At 37.6% G+C, this 14,066-nt stretch overlaps 1 protein-coding gene across 3 annotated transcripts in view; it reads right to left on the reverse strand.

Annotated features, from left to right (window-relative positions):
- LOC100881458 (uncharacterized) overlaps nucleotides 1-14,066 on the reverse strand; it is a 374,378-nt gene that overhangs the window by 340,483 nt on the left and 19,829 nt on the right. For 2 of the 3 annotated variants that reach the window (XM_012280661.2, XM_012280663.2), the window contains exon 2: nucleotides 12,328-12,885. In XM_012280661.2, the coding sequence (XP_012136051.1) occupies nucleotides 12,328-12,339 (12 nt within the window). In that variant the 5' untranslated portion in view covers nucleotides 12,340-12,885. Of the gene's footprint in view, nucleotides 1-12,142; nucleotides 12,186-12,327; nucleotides 12,886-14,066 lie in introns of those variants that run through there. The other variant, XM_012280662.2, reaches the window with a different exon arrangement.

Raw genomic sequence — 14,066 nt, forward strand, 5'->3', positions numbered from 1 at the left:
TAATGTTTGTGGACATATACGTACCGGTAGAAAGACACGGATTCCGGCGATCCATCGCCGTAAGCTGTGCCAGGCAGTGACGGATGACGACAGAGTCGATAAAATCGTTTCTTACGAACGGTCGGATCGGACCGGTCGTGTGATCGGTGTCAACCGAGTAAATTGACGTCGATACGCCTACTTATCGAATCGCAGATGATACGTACAGAGACGGATCGGAACGCTAAGATCGCCGCGTCGCGAGCTTATGACAACGGGCCGCATTTTCATGAAACGATGGGTTCCGATGATCGGCCACGTCGATAAATGTCCACGACCATATCCGTTCGCTAACATGCCGTTTAGAGGATCGTAATCCTTCTCTCCGTACAAAGGCCATCGGCAAAAAAACGAATAACTTTTCCCGGGGAACAAGCCACGAGATATTCGCCCGACACGAACTTAACGCGACGATTGCACCAGACATAACGTCACGACAAAGTGGCCTCGTCGTTTACTCGCCCGATCTGGACGGATCGTCGTGGAAAATGATGAAGCTATAACAAATCGCTCCGATACTCGCAAGAAAACCAAGCGGCGAGGGAACGTCGATCGCACGCTAAGGGGAAACTTTGTTCCACACGCTTCGAACGTAAATTATTGAGACACGATAACGCTCAACAACGTAAAACTGCGAGGTACGTACACTGTTCGCTATCTCGCGACAGTCTAAATAATGCAGATAAGCGGTGGAAAATTGCGCCAGCCAGGGAAACACTATCATTCGAGACATATCGTTCCTAATGCACCTATATGTGGATGTATTACGCTCATGCATAACTTCGTGTCGTAATATTTTGTCTGTTTCTTTTTTTTCAATAAATTCTAACGGTACGGGTTATAAGATTAAATAAATTTCTCGGGCATTGCACATAATTTATCAAAAAGCACTTTCAACGAGTTTAGTCCACTAGGTTCTATGAGTATTCCAACTAACTGTCCTGTACACATGATTATTGTCTTCATATTTTAGATAGTCAAACTACACGATAACTATCTAAAGTCATCAAATAATGACAAAAGAATATAATCTACATTCTGCAATTTGATTATTCATCAAACTTTGAAACCTCATGAAACAAGTTTAAAATTGAATAAATATTAGAGACAATGAGAAAAACTTAATTCTGATTAAACAAAAGTAGCGTTACTTATTGACACGTTTATCGATCATGTGCCTAGAGGATCAAAGAGATACAGCATATATAACAGTATTATTTCATGCCATAAAATGATGTTAATTAACTTATCAGTTGATCTCGGTTAGTCTACTCGAATACCAGTTCCTTTGGTCATAAATCATTAGACATGCCCTACGCAATTTTCCTTTCCATATCAAACGAAACTATCTTTCATTACATTCGTTGAAAGGTTCGAAAGCGTTTAACAGGTGCCTCCAATTTCGTCGCGATACTTATGTTCAGTTTTTTTCACACGCAGACACATGTACCGGAGATTTCAACCACGAAATTTTACGAGGAAGTAGACCGTGAACACGTTATTTATCGTCGACAGTAGCGCTACATCAATCTCAAAGTGACTTACAGATGTAACGGCGACAGAATCGTAAAAGCCCCACGAATAACTCGATTTACCACGGAAAATGTTTGAAGAGAAATCACTGAAAGAAATGATTATTTCGCAAGATGGCGATGATTTTCCTAGCACATATCCTCGATCGAAGAGACGGTACAAACATACGATTGTTACATTTTGTTAATAGATTGATACTTAATTACGTGTAGGATCAATACTATTATACTAGTGTATGATATGATAGTAGTTGTAGCACTTTAGTGGGACTTTATGAAAACCAATGGCAAGTAGGAGACTGTGTCAAATCGATATGGAGAAATTAAAAATTTGTAAACTTACAAATTTTAGTATTTGGAAATTTACAACTTCCATGTTTGGTATGTGCAAAGTTACGCTTTATTAAATTTAGAAATTTTCAAGCTTCAATATTTGATCTTTTAATATGGAAGACAAGTGGAATCTCTTGAATTTCGAATTCTCCAAAATTGTATATTATCGAGACTTCAACTTTCTAAATTCCCAAATTTCCAAATCCTAAAATATCCAAATTCAATCTGCAATTACCCAAATTCCTAAAAATGTTCAAGTTCGAAATTAAAGATATGAATTTACTGAAAGTTAAAGTTCTAAAAATAGCAAACTTCGACCAAGAAATTCGGCAGATACACAAAATGAACCGCAACGAAGCAATCATCGTTGTATAACGATAAAAACGAGAGATTTGAAAAAAGGAGTCAAGGCACAATTGCTCAGCGTTTGGAAAGGCAAGTCGATGCAAAACTGTCGAAACGTGCGTTCACGCTAAAATGCATTTGTATTATCGTGAAAGCGAATCGATCGGCGAGTCGATCCAAAAAATTCGACACCTTTTTAACGCTGGCCAGATTTACGCTCGAGTTTAAATCATCTCTGTGAACGGGAGAGTGCAACTCCGTCGACTTTAATACCACGCCAGGTGACGTTAACGATTCGTAAATTAAAAAGTAGCCATTTTGCTCTGGCATACTGACCAAAGAAAGAAGACGTTCCTCGACTGTTTCGTTCGTATAAAATTCATCGTGGTTCATTGTTCCCGTTTCTTTCGTTTTTTTCTTGCATATCGGAATTCGCTGTCGGTGAAACAATATACGGGATAATATACGCTCTTCGCTGGTCGCAAAACCAAAAACGATGATCGTAAATTTCTGGACCGATAAATATTTTTCGCGGACATTCCTTGTTACAAAATTCGTACTTGCTGACCACGTGGCCTGGAAACTCGTGCACGTTTATTTATGACCTTTCTTCGAACATACTTTCACGATCGCTTATTGTCAAAACGAGACTGATAATTATTTCTCTACATTAATAAGTACTGTCTTTATTAATTATCAGTGAGAAACCAAATGAAAGTTGTTATATTTGTGTATAACTCTGAAACCTTTGAAACTGATATTTATGGAATTATAATCGACAAGTTTGCAACTTTAGAAAATTTTAGACTTTAAGATTCTGAGACTTCGGAGCTTTGGAACTGTAAGACTTTGGGAGGCTCTGAAGAGTATCACTCATGTTAAATTCAAAGGATTTTTGTAGGGAGTCGAAGGTGAAAACTTATTCGTAAATATGTTACAATTTTTATGAATTTGTATATCCACATATGGAACTGTTTTGTCACAGTATTCTGTAGTATAAACTACACATTTTGTGTCTCGGAAGGTTTTCATATGCAAGGAAACCATTTGAAACGCACACTGCAAGTATTGATCGCGTAGAGATCCTCCATGGGCTTTGCGAAAAGAACCGTAACTTGTGTCGCTGTTTATGGCATACGATAGACGTTTTCCCTTCGTTCATGCAGTCGTAAAACATTCATGGAAAAGGATAATGGTAGCATCATACTCTACTGTGTATAACTTTCACTGGATAATTTATAACGCGTTCGAGTACGAAATTACAAAGAAACCGATAAAAGGATGCGCTGCAAAAGAAAGTCTTTGTCCTTTTCTGATTTTTTATGTAAGAGGCAAAATTTCGATTCCGATATTTTCATCATTTTTTGTCTATTATGTACTGAGTAACTATTAGTAAGTATAATAATTATTTTATACATGGTGCATTATATTGTAAACATGATTTACAACATGATATGCTATAAACGATTTACAACGTGGTGCATTATAAATGATTTACAACATATATTGTAAATGCTCATGCAACATGATACGTTAGAAATAATTTACAACATGATACTTTATAAATGATTTACAATATGATATAAACGATTTATAAATATACCATGCTGCATGATAAACGCTGCATTCAGGCAAATGATTGCACAACAACAAAATAATTTTGTATGACAAATAAGTTTGAGTCACAACGAGACATCTGCATCTTTGAATCATCCTGTACATCGTTCAGGCAAGAATAAACTTGTCTTCCACCGAGAAATCTTTTAATTAGCAAATCAAAGAAATGATAATAAACCTGTGCTTATGTGAATATTCATTATCAATGAATTTATACACGCTTCTCGATTGCCAACAGACAATTCATGCAAGAAATATCATCCGTGACTAATCGTCGCAGCAGGAGTATTTCAGTACCGTAACAAGTATGTGACACAGTGCACGAGTATATACTCGAAGTAAGATATTCTTATAATAACCGTATCTACTTGTAACATTGAACGATAAAAAAGAATTGTGCAATCTGTATTGCAGGTAGTTTTATTTATATCGACACTGTCATTCAAAAGTTATCGATAATCTTAAGTTACAGTGCAAATAACTTCGAACGTTTAGGTTTATTTTTACTTGTATTAGGAGGTGTAGGTTATAGGAATTGTAAGAAAAGAAAATTCTCGAAATCTTTCCAAATTTCTAAACTTGCTATGTCTGAAATTTTCCATGTCCTAAATTTTCGAATTTAGAGCACATCTACTAGAGTAATACTGTATTACTAGTAACTATCTATAGTACATCCACAGTAACGCTAATAATGTTGCGTTATAATTCACACGTTAAAATCTGCATTAAAGTGTAATGACTGTAAAGATTTCACGCTGTCTTTTTAAGACGAGCTTAGCTAATCATACAAGTAAATTATAATAATAGATTGAATGAATATGCAAAGGATTCCCATCATTGAGCAACGGTTATCGATTCGATCAACTCGTTCGCCTGTTCATGCCAGTATCATGAATTTCATCAATAATTTCAGGAATTCCGTGGAAACCTGTCCCCGAATGTTTAATCGAATCGAACCGTACAATTTACCCGCTAGTATTTCAACCTACAGCCACGTTAGAGCGAATGTTGCACTCGTTGTGCAATAACCAACACGTGCCGTGTCTTAAATATAGCACGAACGTTGCTTCGTCTCTCTTTCGCTCGCGTGTTCGCGAGGTGCTCGCGGATCAAAGAGAGTAACGCGGAGGTCCTAAAGTACGATAACAAACGCGTTGTTGTCGTACGACTTCCGTGAATGCTTACTAATTGGGAGCAGCGTTATTTAAAGTATCATCCAAAAAAGATTCGAACGTGTATTCCTTATTTCACGCTGCGCGAACGTCTCATTGACTTTGCTAAAACTCCGCGTCACTGAAATTTATGTCTCCGATAGCATCGCTTCGTCAGAATTTACCTCCTCGCTACGTAAATGCCTCTTGTTCCTCTTCTTTTTTTATTGCGTTTGTCGCGCCGCCTCTTGCGGTTACAATGCACACACGAGCCACGGTGTTACGAGAAATCGCAATCAGAACAGGATCGTGATTCTCGGTAGATGTTTCTACCTTTTAATAAGAATGCAAACTTGACAATTTTTTGAAAAATCTACAAATTCCTAAATTTTCAAATATCAGAATCTATAAATTTATAAAATCGTAAATCGTCAAATATCTTGTATGTATCATATAAATTCCTAGATGTCCAAATTAATGGACAATTTCATGTCTGTACTGAACCTCTTTCCAAATGATCAAATCTCAGATAACTTTAAAACATCAAGTGATTGTAATGTCAAGAAAATGAGTAAAAATAAAAGTTTGAAATATTTTACGAACACCGTTAAAAATAATAAAAGGTCGAACCACCCGTATGTTAATTGGCTATTAAATTTTATTATATTAATAAAAAAAGTGCGATGGCCATATTACTCTCTCACAGATATTTATAGTAGGATTTGGTTATACACACAAGTGTTTAGTACATCAAAATCACGGTATAATCAATAATAATTTGTATCCGTGCTACGATGGTCCATAAATATCAATATTACTCGACTACGAGTCGTAGAAGCGAATAAAAATGGTCATCGTCACCGATGAACGTTTATCGGTCATATATCACGAACAACCGGCAGAACATACTTAATAGCCGGAATGTCTTTGGTATAAATTCCGTTAAAGGGTGGAGACGGCTTTAACATTCGTAACACGCATTTCTAGCCGATAGATTTTTCTCTGGACGGCATTAAGGCAAACGTAACCCGCAACGTACGGTGTTCTATGGAGTTGAAAAATGAAAGAACAGTGTGCCACGATTCATCACCCGCTCACAGTTCGCAGTCCTCGTGAAAGTGATACATGCTTCTTGTCAAAGACGATACGTTGAACGCCATTTGTTCCGTGGCTCAAATATACCCGGTAATGTACCTAATTTCCATTCGTCTTATACCGAATCTTTTGTCCCTTTAAAATCTGAGCTTTCGACGAAGGCGTGGTGCGAGACATTTAACGACCCCTCATAAACAGTGAATATATGCGTTTAATTCTGATCTGCGTTTATTTTTTCACGATTAATGACGCTATTAAAAGTTGAAGGGGTTTTTACTATAAGTGGTTGCACTTTTTGGGGGGGCAATTTCTGCTGACAAAAGAGGATTTATGCAAGGTTTTTATGGAAATTAAAATCATCTAATTTAGGCATGATGAGAAATTCATGGACAATTTCTATCAGTATTTTCTAACAAACTGTATCTTGGATTAGGACTTTATTTTCACTACTCTAATACAGTTAGACTGCATAAAATATTTCAATAAAAAATTATTATCTTATATTTAAAGTACTTTTCCAAGATATGTTACATACTAATACCACCAATAATGTACTTACAGATACCATAAATATTAATATACAGAGGTTTGATGCATATTCAGTACTATAAGAAACACGAAACCAATTATTTTTTAGAATATGCATATTTTGATAAAATTCGAGATAAAGTTACATGCTTCTTTTCCAGTTAGTTAGTTCAATAACGTTTCAGTTCCACTTTTCTCAATTTAAAACATCAAAGTTTCTAAATTTCTAAATTTCTAAATTAAAAATGTTCACATCTCTAAATGCCAGAAAAATGAAAATTTTCACCATAACTTAACATTATTTGATTACTTGGATCAACATTCCACAATGCGTTACGCTAATAAAAATTCATAGAAATCGATCAGCTTAGTGTAAACACCGTCCTTGACACTTTTAATGGATTTCTCATGCAAAATTATCACTTTTTTCACGGTAACTGTAAACGTGGGCTCGTCTTATTTTTATTCGAGCAATTCTTGTATTTTCTCTTATCTGTCGCGCACGAGACTCACGAGTATGTAAGTACAAGAAGATCGTTCGGTGAATTTTGAGCGTGACACCCACGCACCGGTACCGTGCGGGTTAATTGTTCCGATGGATTTAAAGTTGGCGTCCGAAATAAATGAATGTCGCTTGCCAAGGCGTGGTACGAAATATACACGGTCGTCATGGATTATATCTCTTCCGAAGCACATTTACACGCGCCAGCGAAATTTCGGTACAATCTTCCAATCCTTTTCCGAATGCACCCACGTTTTATTTTATTTCTTTTAAATTGCAAATAACCATGTCGGTGTGATATTACAAATGAAAACTAATTGTTTCAATCAATTTAACATCTCTCGAAACAAATGATACCAGATGTGTAACATGCAGCAGGAGAAACTTGCTTTCGATTTTATCGTGGAAACCATTTTCGGAACTCAGGTTCCAAGTTACTGATTCTACATATTTATGGATCTCGAATTTCTAGATTTCTAAATTTAGGTTTCTAAATACCTAAATTTCTAAATTCCTAAATTCTAGTGTGTAAGTCCCAAATGTCCAAATATCTCATTTCTAATCTCTAAATTCATAGATTTCCAATTTTCCATATTTTCAAATTCCCAAACATCCAATTCCCTAAATTTCCAAATACCCAAACACGCAACTGCCTTAATTCTCAAATTTGCAAACTTCCAAGCTTCCAAATTCCCAAATTTCCAAATCTGAAGTCCCCAAATCCCAAGCTTCTGAAATTCCCAAACATTCAAATCAGCCGAGTCCCAAATTTTCCATCGTTCGGTTGGTGACAAAAAAGGGGACCTGTTTGGCGCGATGCAAAACGCTACCAAGACGACCGTTCCCGTAAAGACAAGGTGCGACAATCGGGCGAAGATCGAAGCACAAACACGCGTGTACCGGTCGAACAAATTCTTCACGTCCTTTTTCTTGACGGTGCATTATTAACGACCACGATAAATATGCGCGTTCTTTTCGCGAGTGCGACGAATCGACGATCGCATCCACCCGGGTCCTGGCAAGAAAAAAATTCCCCCCTGTTGGAACCCGTTCCTGCAGCACGTGTGCCCCTATCGGTTGTCCCGTGAAAATCGGTCGTCGGCCCCTTGGTTCACCTTCTCCTCTACGAGAACGGCCTCGCCATTAACTCTACCACCACCATCGCTGCCACCTGCAGCGACGAATCAGCATATTTAGCGTCGAGCCGAATTTAATAGAGGCCATCGTTCGGACGTGCATCACGGTTGCATTCGCGAGACGCATCAATAATATTCACCGTGATGCATAACATTAAGTATGCATGCTAACCTCTCGCGAACCCTCTTGGAATTCAATTCGTGATTCTGTTCGTTTGTTCGTTTACGCTCGGATATACGTATACGGTTTTATATGTATACGCATTTGCATCGTGACGTGCATAACCGGCCACGTGGTACGGTTATCATTACTCGTGACCTTACCCGATATTTTCTTTCGTGATTCGCTCTTTTCGTACAATTTTACGAGAAGTGAATGACTGGCTCAGCTGTATGTCCAAATTAACAATTTAAAAGAGGCTTCTGTACTGTTACCCACGTAATATGTAAGATGTTTCAAAAGAAACTTGGAGTAATTTTCATTTGATATTATTTTTGGAGATTTGACAATGAAGGAATATCATGAATGGAAAGTTTGGTCTAAAGCTTGTATAATTAAAAATTTTAGGACATGGAAACTTTGGAATTGAAAAATTGTCATGTGTTATTGAAAAGAACACGTGTAGTCAAGTGTATTTACGTACAAGACACGTGACTCTCATCTACAACCTCCAGCACCATAATCAACTTGATGTTCTTATTTAACTAAATATTATGTATTATTCTATACAGATTAAACCGATATTATTATGTATTTAATTTCAGTCAACTTCATTTTTATTAATTTCATTTGAGTAGTATGATTAGCATGATTTCTAACATACGATGATGGTAGAATAACGAGGGAAAACAGAAACGGAAGCTCGCGAATACTACCGCAGGTGCACGACGAAATTTTTGTGCGTAAATTGAGCAGACCGAGCGACAACGAGCAATTAAATAAATACTCGTAAGATAAACTTGCTTACTTCCTACTAAAGAATGTTTATTCGAAGGGGGTCGAGGTGTAACCCGTCGAAATTCACGGTACGACTGGTATACCGGTTTGTCGAGTTTCCCGATGACGTTAATTTCTGCGGTTTTAATCTGCGCCCCCTATTTCCGAAATGAACCATCGAGATATCTAAACGTCTGCACTCCGGATAAAGGATAACAGCCTCACTGAAAATTCACTTTATCGTAATATATTGGCGTTCCTCGCGATTGCGATTCGTCTACCGAAGCAAAGCTCTTGCGTTAATTTATATTTCCCATGTAAATTCAGGTATTCGCAATGATTTTCGATAAGCAATTTGTTCGGGTAATTTGTTACAAAATAAAAATGCAACTACTTGATAGGTTTTAAACTTTCACCTAATTATGCAAAAAAATATCTTCGGAACTATTGAACATATAAGTATCCACTTTTAGTTAACTTGCCCTATGATTTTTTTGAGGTCAGAATCATAGCTGCAATATTAAAAAGGACAAAGAAAGTTGAAGCGTTATTTTGTACTCGGAAATCTTGACTATGCAAATTGTAACTGGATTTGAACACCAGATTGAACTGTATTAAAAGTTCGTGTAAGTTGTGTCTAAAAAGAGTGCGTTATGGATCAGGCTTAAAATAGTGCAAAGGGTTAACATTTCGTATACGTAAAAAATATCAACGTTTTGTATATGTAACGCAAAATTTCCTGATACGAGGAAATCATAAGAAACTTTCCTGAAAAAATGTTACAAATTAAAAGTTTACGAGGAAAAAACGTATGAAGAGGGTGAACAGGAAGCAAAGAAAGTTTGCAACAGAGCAACGATGTTAGAGAGTTGAAAAATAAATTTTCAACCGTAATGACAAAGAAGTGGTTGTAACGAAACATGGTGCACGGATCAGTCGTGCACCCTTTCGCCATCGATTATCCTTTTTTCACGACATATACGTTCAACTGGTTTACGAAGGCAAGCCTGGGACTTTTTCCTCCTGTTTTGTCCGTTCGACGCACCACGGACGATCGCGAAGAAGCGAACAGAGCAAGAAAAAGTAGAAGAGAAGCTAAGAGTAGGAGGAAGAGAATGAAGAAGAGGAAGAAGAGGAGGGTTAACGCACTCGCCACACCCTGCTTTAAAGATTGTAAACGATTATTAATGCTCCATCGTGGCTGACCCGTAACCCGGCGGTGGATCCCTCTTCGTGTCCTTCTCTTTTCTTTATCGAACAAGGTCCTTGCACGTCTCTTTCTCCACCCTCGAAATACCCGAGCAAAAGTAACAAGACGTAGTGGCATAACCGGGAGAAATCGAACCGACGGGCCCTTATCCGACGCTTTTCTTAATTAGCGGGCCACATTACCGTGTATAAGTCGAAAGTTATGTTCCGTTATGGTAACCAATTTGCGTATTATATACTGTCCGCATTAACGGCCGCGGCTAAAAGCCGGCATGAATTTAGGAACGAATAAAGAAACCAGGCAAACGGGAAAATCGCAAGCAAAATTAAATTGATAACTCTTGTTATAACCGACAATTAAATTTACTTGGTAAAAGCACTGGGAAAAATAGGCGGAGAAACTCAAATCTTTAGGTCGATATTAATAATTCTTTCAGTGCCAAACGTAGTTAATTTCACCATTCTTAATTCTTTAAATAGTTCATTAGAACTGAACTATTTGAAGAATCATGTTTCAAGAGACAGAATTAAATACTAACGCTAAGGTAATAAATTAGATAATTTCTCTAAATAAATTGGTGGAACTTCCATTTAAATAACGATCTAATTCACTAATTGAATTAGTGGCTATTCACTGGTTGAATGTACTTATAAGAGAATGTCCAAGATGGCACTATTTATTAACACCTTCTGGATTAAAAATAGTGTACATATTTGAACACTCCTAGATATTTAAATATTCAATAGATGCTTAAGCGGTCAGAAATATTTAAAAATTTAAAAATACAGAGAATTGAAAAATTAAAGAGCATAAGAGAATGTATAAATTGTGAAAAATGCAAACTAATTAGCTTTGTAACATTTATATACTCGATAAGATAAGAAACAATTACAAGTATTTCCAAAAAATTACATCAACGGACATTATTAAAAACAGGTCCCCATAATCCGGAGAATTATTAAAACGGCATTTCGGCGAAAGGAAATACAGAAACAAAATATGTTGATTTTGAAAATGTTACGACTACAAGGTAGAAACTTAAGAAAGCGTGAATATTTATACGATGCCGACACTTTAAATTTCGTTAAACCCGGTTTATCGAAATGGTTATGGTAATGTCCATTGAGTATCATTTCGCAGTTGCGATAAAGAGAAAGATGATAATAAATTGCAAAGAGATGGAAGTTTATAATACGTTCGGTAGTCCTTGTTCATCGATATTTACGTGACAGTTTCGGTTCTTCGAATCCGCCATTATCGAATGTTCCGTTTAAGCCCGCGCGCTTGATAATCCAATGATCCGCGATATGAAACGATACGACGCATATAAAGATAATGTTTCGGCGCATCGAAGAAGCGTCGATGTCGCATTATGCAAATTGCATGTGACACGTGCTATATATTTAGTGAAACTTGCGGCAACCCGGTGATGAAAGAAACTTTGCATAAAACCACATTGGTCGCGACGGGTCCGCTCGTCAATTCGTAATTGACCGGCCGACAAGGAGAAAGAAGATAAAAACGAGGAGAAATCAGGTGTAAAAATATCACGGTACGTTTGTGCGAGATTTTTCGCAAGAGATTTTCTCGCCGTAATGAAATTTTGCGTCGAACGTTGCCAAAGAGAGAAAAGAACGATGGAAAACGGAGGAAAAAGAACATGGAGGACGCGGAGATAACCGTATTAGAATTGGTAGAAATAGATGCAATGACTCACCATGAAAACCATGAACCTTGATTGCAGGTTGGCGCTCTCGATATAAGTCGATATAAGTTTTATACGAAATTTTGCATCGAACGTTACCGAAGAGAGAAAAGAACGATGGAAAACGGAGGAAAAAGAACGGGGAGGACGCGGAGATAACCGTATTAGAATTGGTAGAAATAGATGCAATGACTCACCATGAAAACCATGAACCTTGATTGCAGGTTGGCGCTCTCGATATAAGTCAGCGTTTCCAGCCGCCGTGCTCGCCGTGTGTTCACTTCCTTTCTCCGTTTCGATCGTTTTCCTGGGATATTAATTCACTTCACAGCCGAGAAATCGATCGGTCAGTCCACTTCGATGATCACAACTCGATTGCACCGTCCAATTTATGAATATACCCTCGAAGAACACGCGGTCACCAAATGAATCATCCGAAAGCAGAAAATCGTTGATCGTTCGACGAAAAGTACGATGCAAAAAATAATTGCTCGCGATACTTATTGCTTCTCGATTGTACACGCGCGTGTTACGTTTGCACGCGGACACGCGAGTATTGGATCTATCACACCTACGTTGTCTAGCATGGATTTATTATCCGTATGCGCACGCATGCGTTTACGCGTTGTCTATTAATTAAACTATCTAAGTTACTTATTAATTGGCTATCGGTGGCGACAGATACAGATACTGGCTCTCTACTGGCATCTGATTGGCATACTGGCATGAATACTGGCCCGTTCGGCGTACGTCACCTGCAACATACAAACGTACGTATCTGCATTAGAAATTAGTCTGCACGATTGCAGGAAACTTAACCAGTAACGGCGAGGTTTTATCATAATTCTACTCGTACCTCGACCCTGCTAAATTAAAATCCTGGAACGGAGTAAAAGCAAGTAATCGTTCCACATTCTAAATGGTCTTGTACGATGTACATGCGTTGCATGTTCACCCGGCGCAGAGACAACATTTCTTTCCGTTCGATTCGAATCCGCTTTCGATCCCCGATATTTTATACAAAGATTCCTATAACGTATCTACATAGGAATTCAATCTTTCTTCCCATTATAAAAGCTAACCTTATCCGTAATATCAAAATATCTTCAACCCTATGATTTCTTCCAGTCAGATAACTAATTACAGCTACAATGTTGAGACAAATAACGAATATAAAATGTTAGGTGTATTTTCCTTGATTATGCAAATTACTGGTATTAAACTCCAGACTCGATCGAACTGCAACTATAATTTTGCTGTATCTGAACTATAATGTGCGTCACGAATGATATAAGTCAGAGGGCTAAAATGAATAAATTCATAAAATCTCGTTTGAAATTAGGTCAAAGATTAAGGTTAAGTTAGGCTATTTAATGTACCTAAATAGAATCTGACTAAAGTGAAATAACAATCACAGGACTTCGCCTAATTATGTAACCAAACTGGTCCCAAAATGTTTGAAGTGACCGCAAATGATATCTACACTATATCGATTCAGAATTTCATGCTACAAAAAGCGGAACTGAACAAAAATTACGCAATGGTTCCAACAGGAAAATGTTGATCGTGTCACCAAAAAAAATGTAACAGATTGAACATAATAACGAGCAAATGGCATCACTCTGTCCGGGCGCGGTCAACAGTGCCGGGCCCGGCCCGTGACGCACCCGGTCTTTATTTAAATCGTTCGATCCGTCACGCCATAATCGATTAACGCTAATAGCAAGGGAAATGGAGTCGAGAGTGGCACCGAGATGCACGATTTCTCACTACCGCGTCCTTCGTGAACACCTCCTGTTTCTTAATCGAGCAACTTGTAATCTAATCAACGGCTAAACATTTCGTTCGTTAATCGAGTTCCCGAGCACGTGTTAGTTTAGATCGTTATCGAGGATATTACGAGAGAATTTCAATTTCATCCAACCTTCGTGCTTCT

The sequence above is a fragment of the Megachile rotundata genome, chromosome 1, assembly GCF_050947335.1.
Source record: "Megachile rotundata isolate GNS110a chromosome 1, iyMegRotu1, whole genome shotgun sequence".
NCBI classification, from domain to species: domain Eukaryota; kingdom Metazoa; phylum Arthropoda; class Insecta; order Hymenoptera; family Megachilidae; genus Megachile; species Megachile rotundata.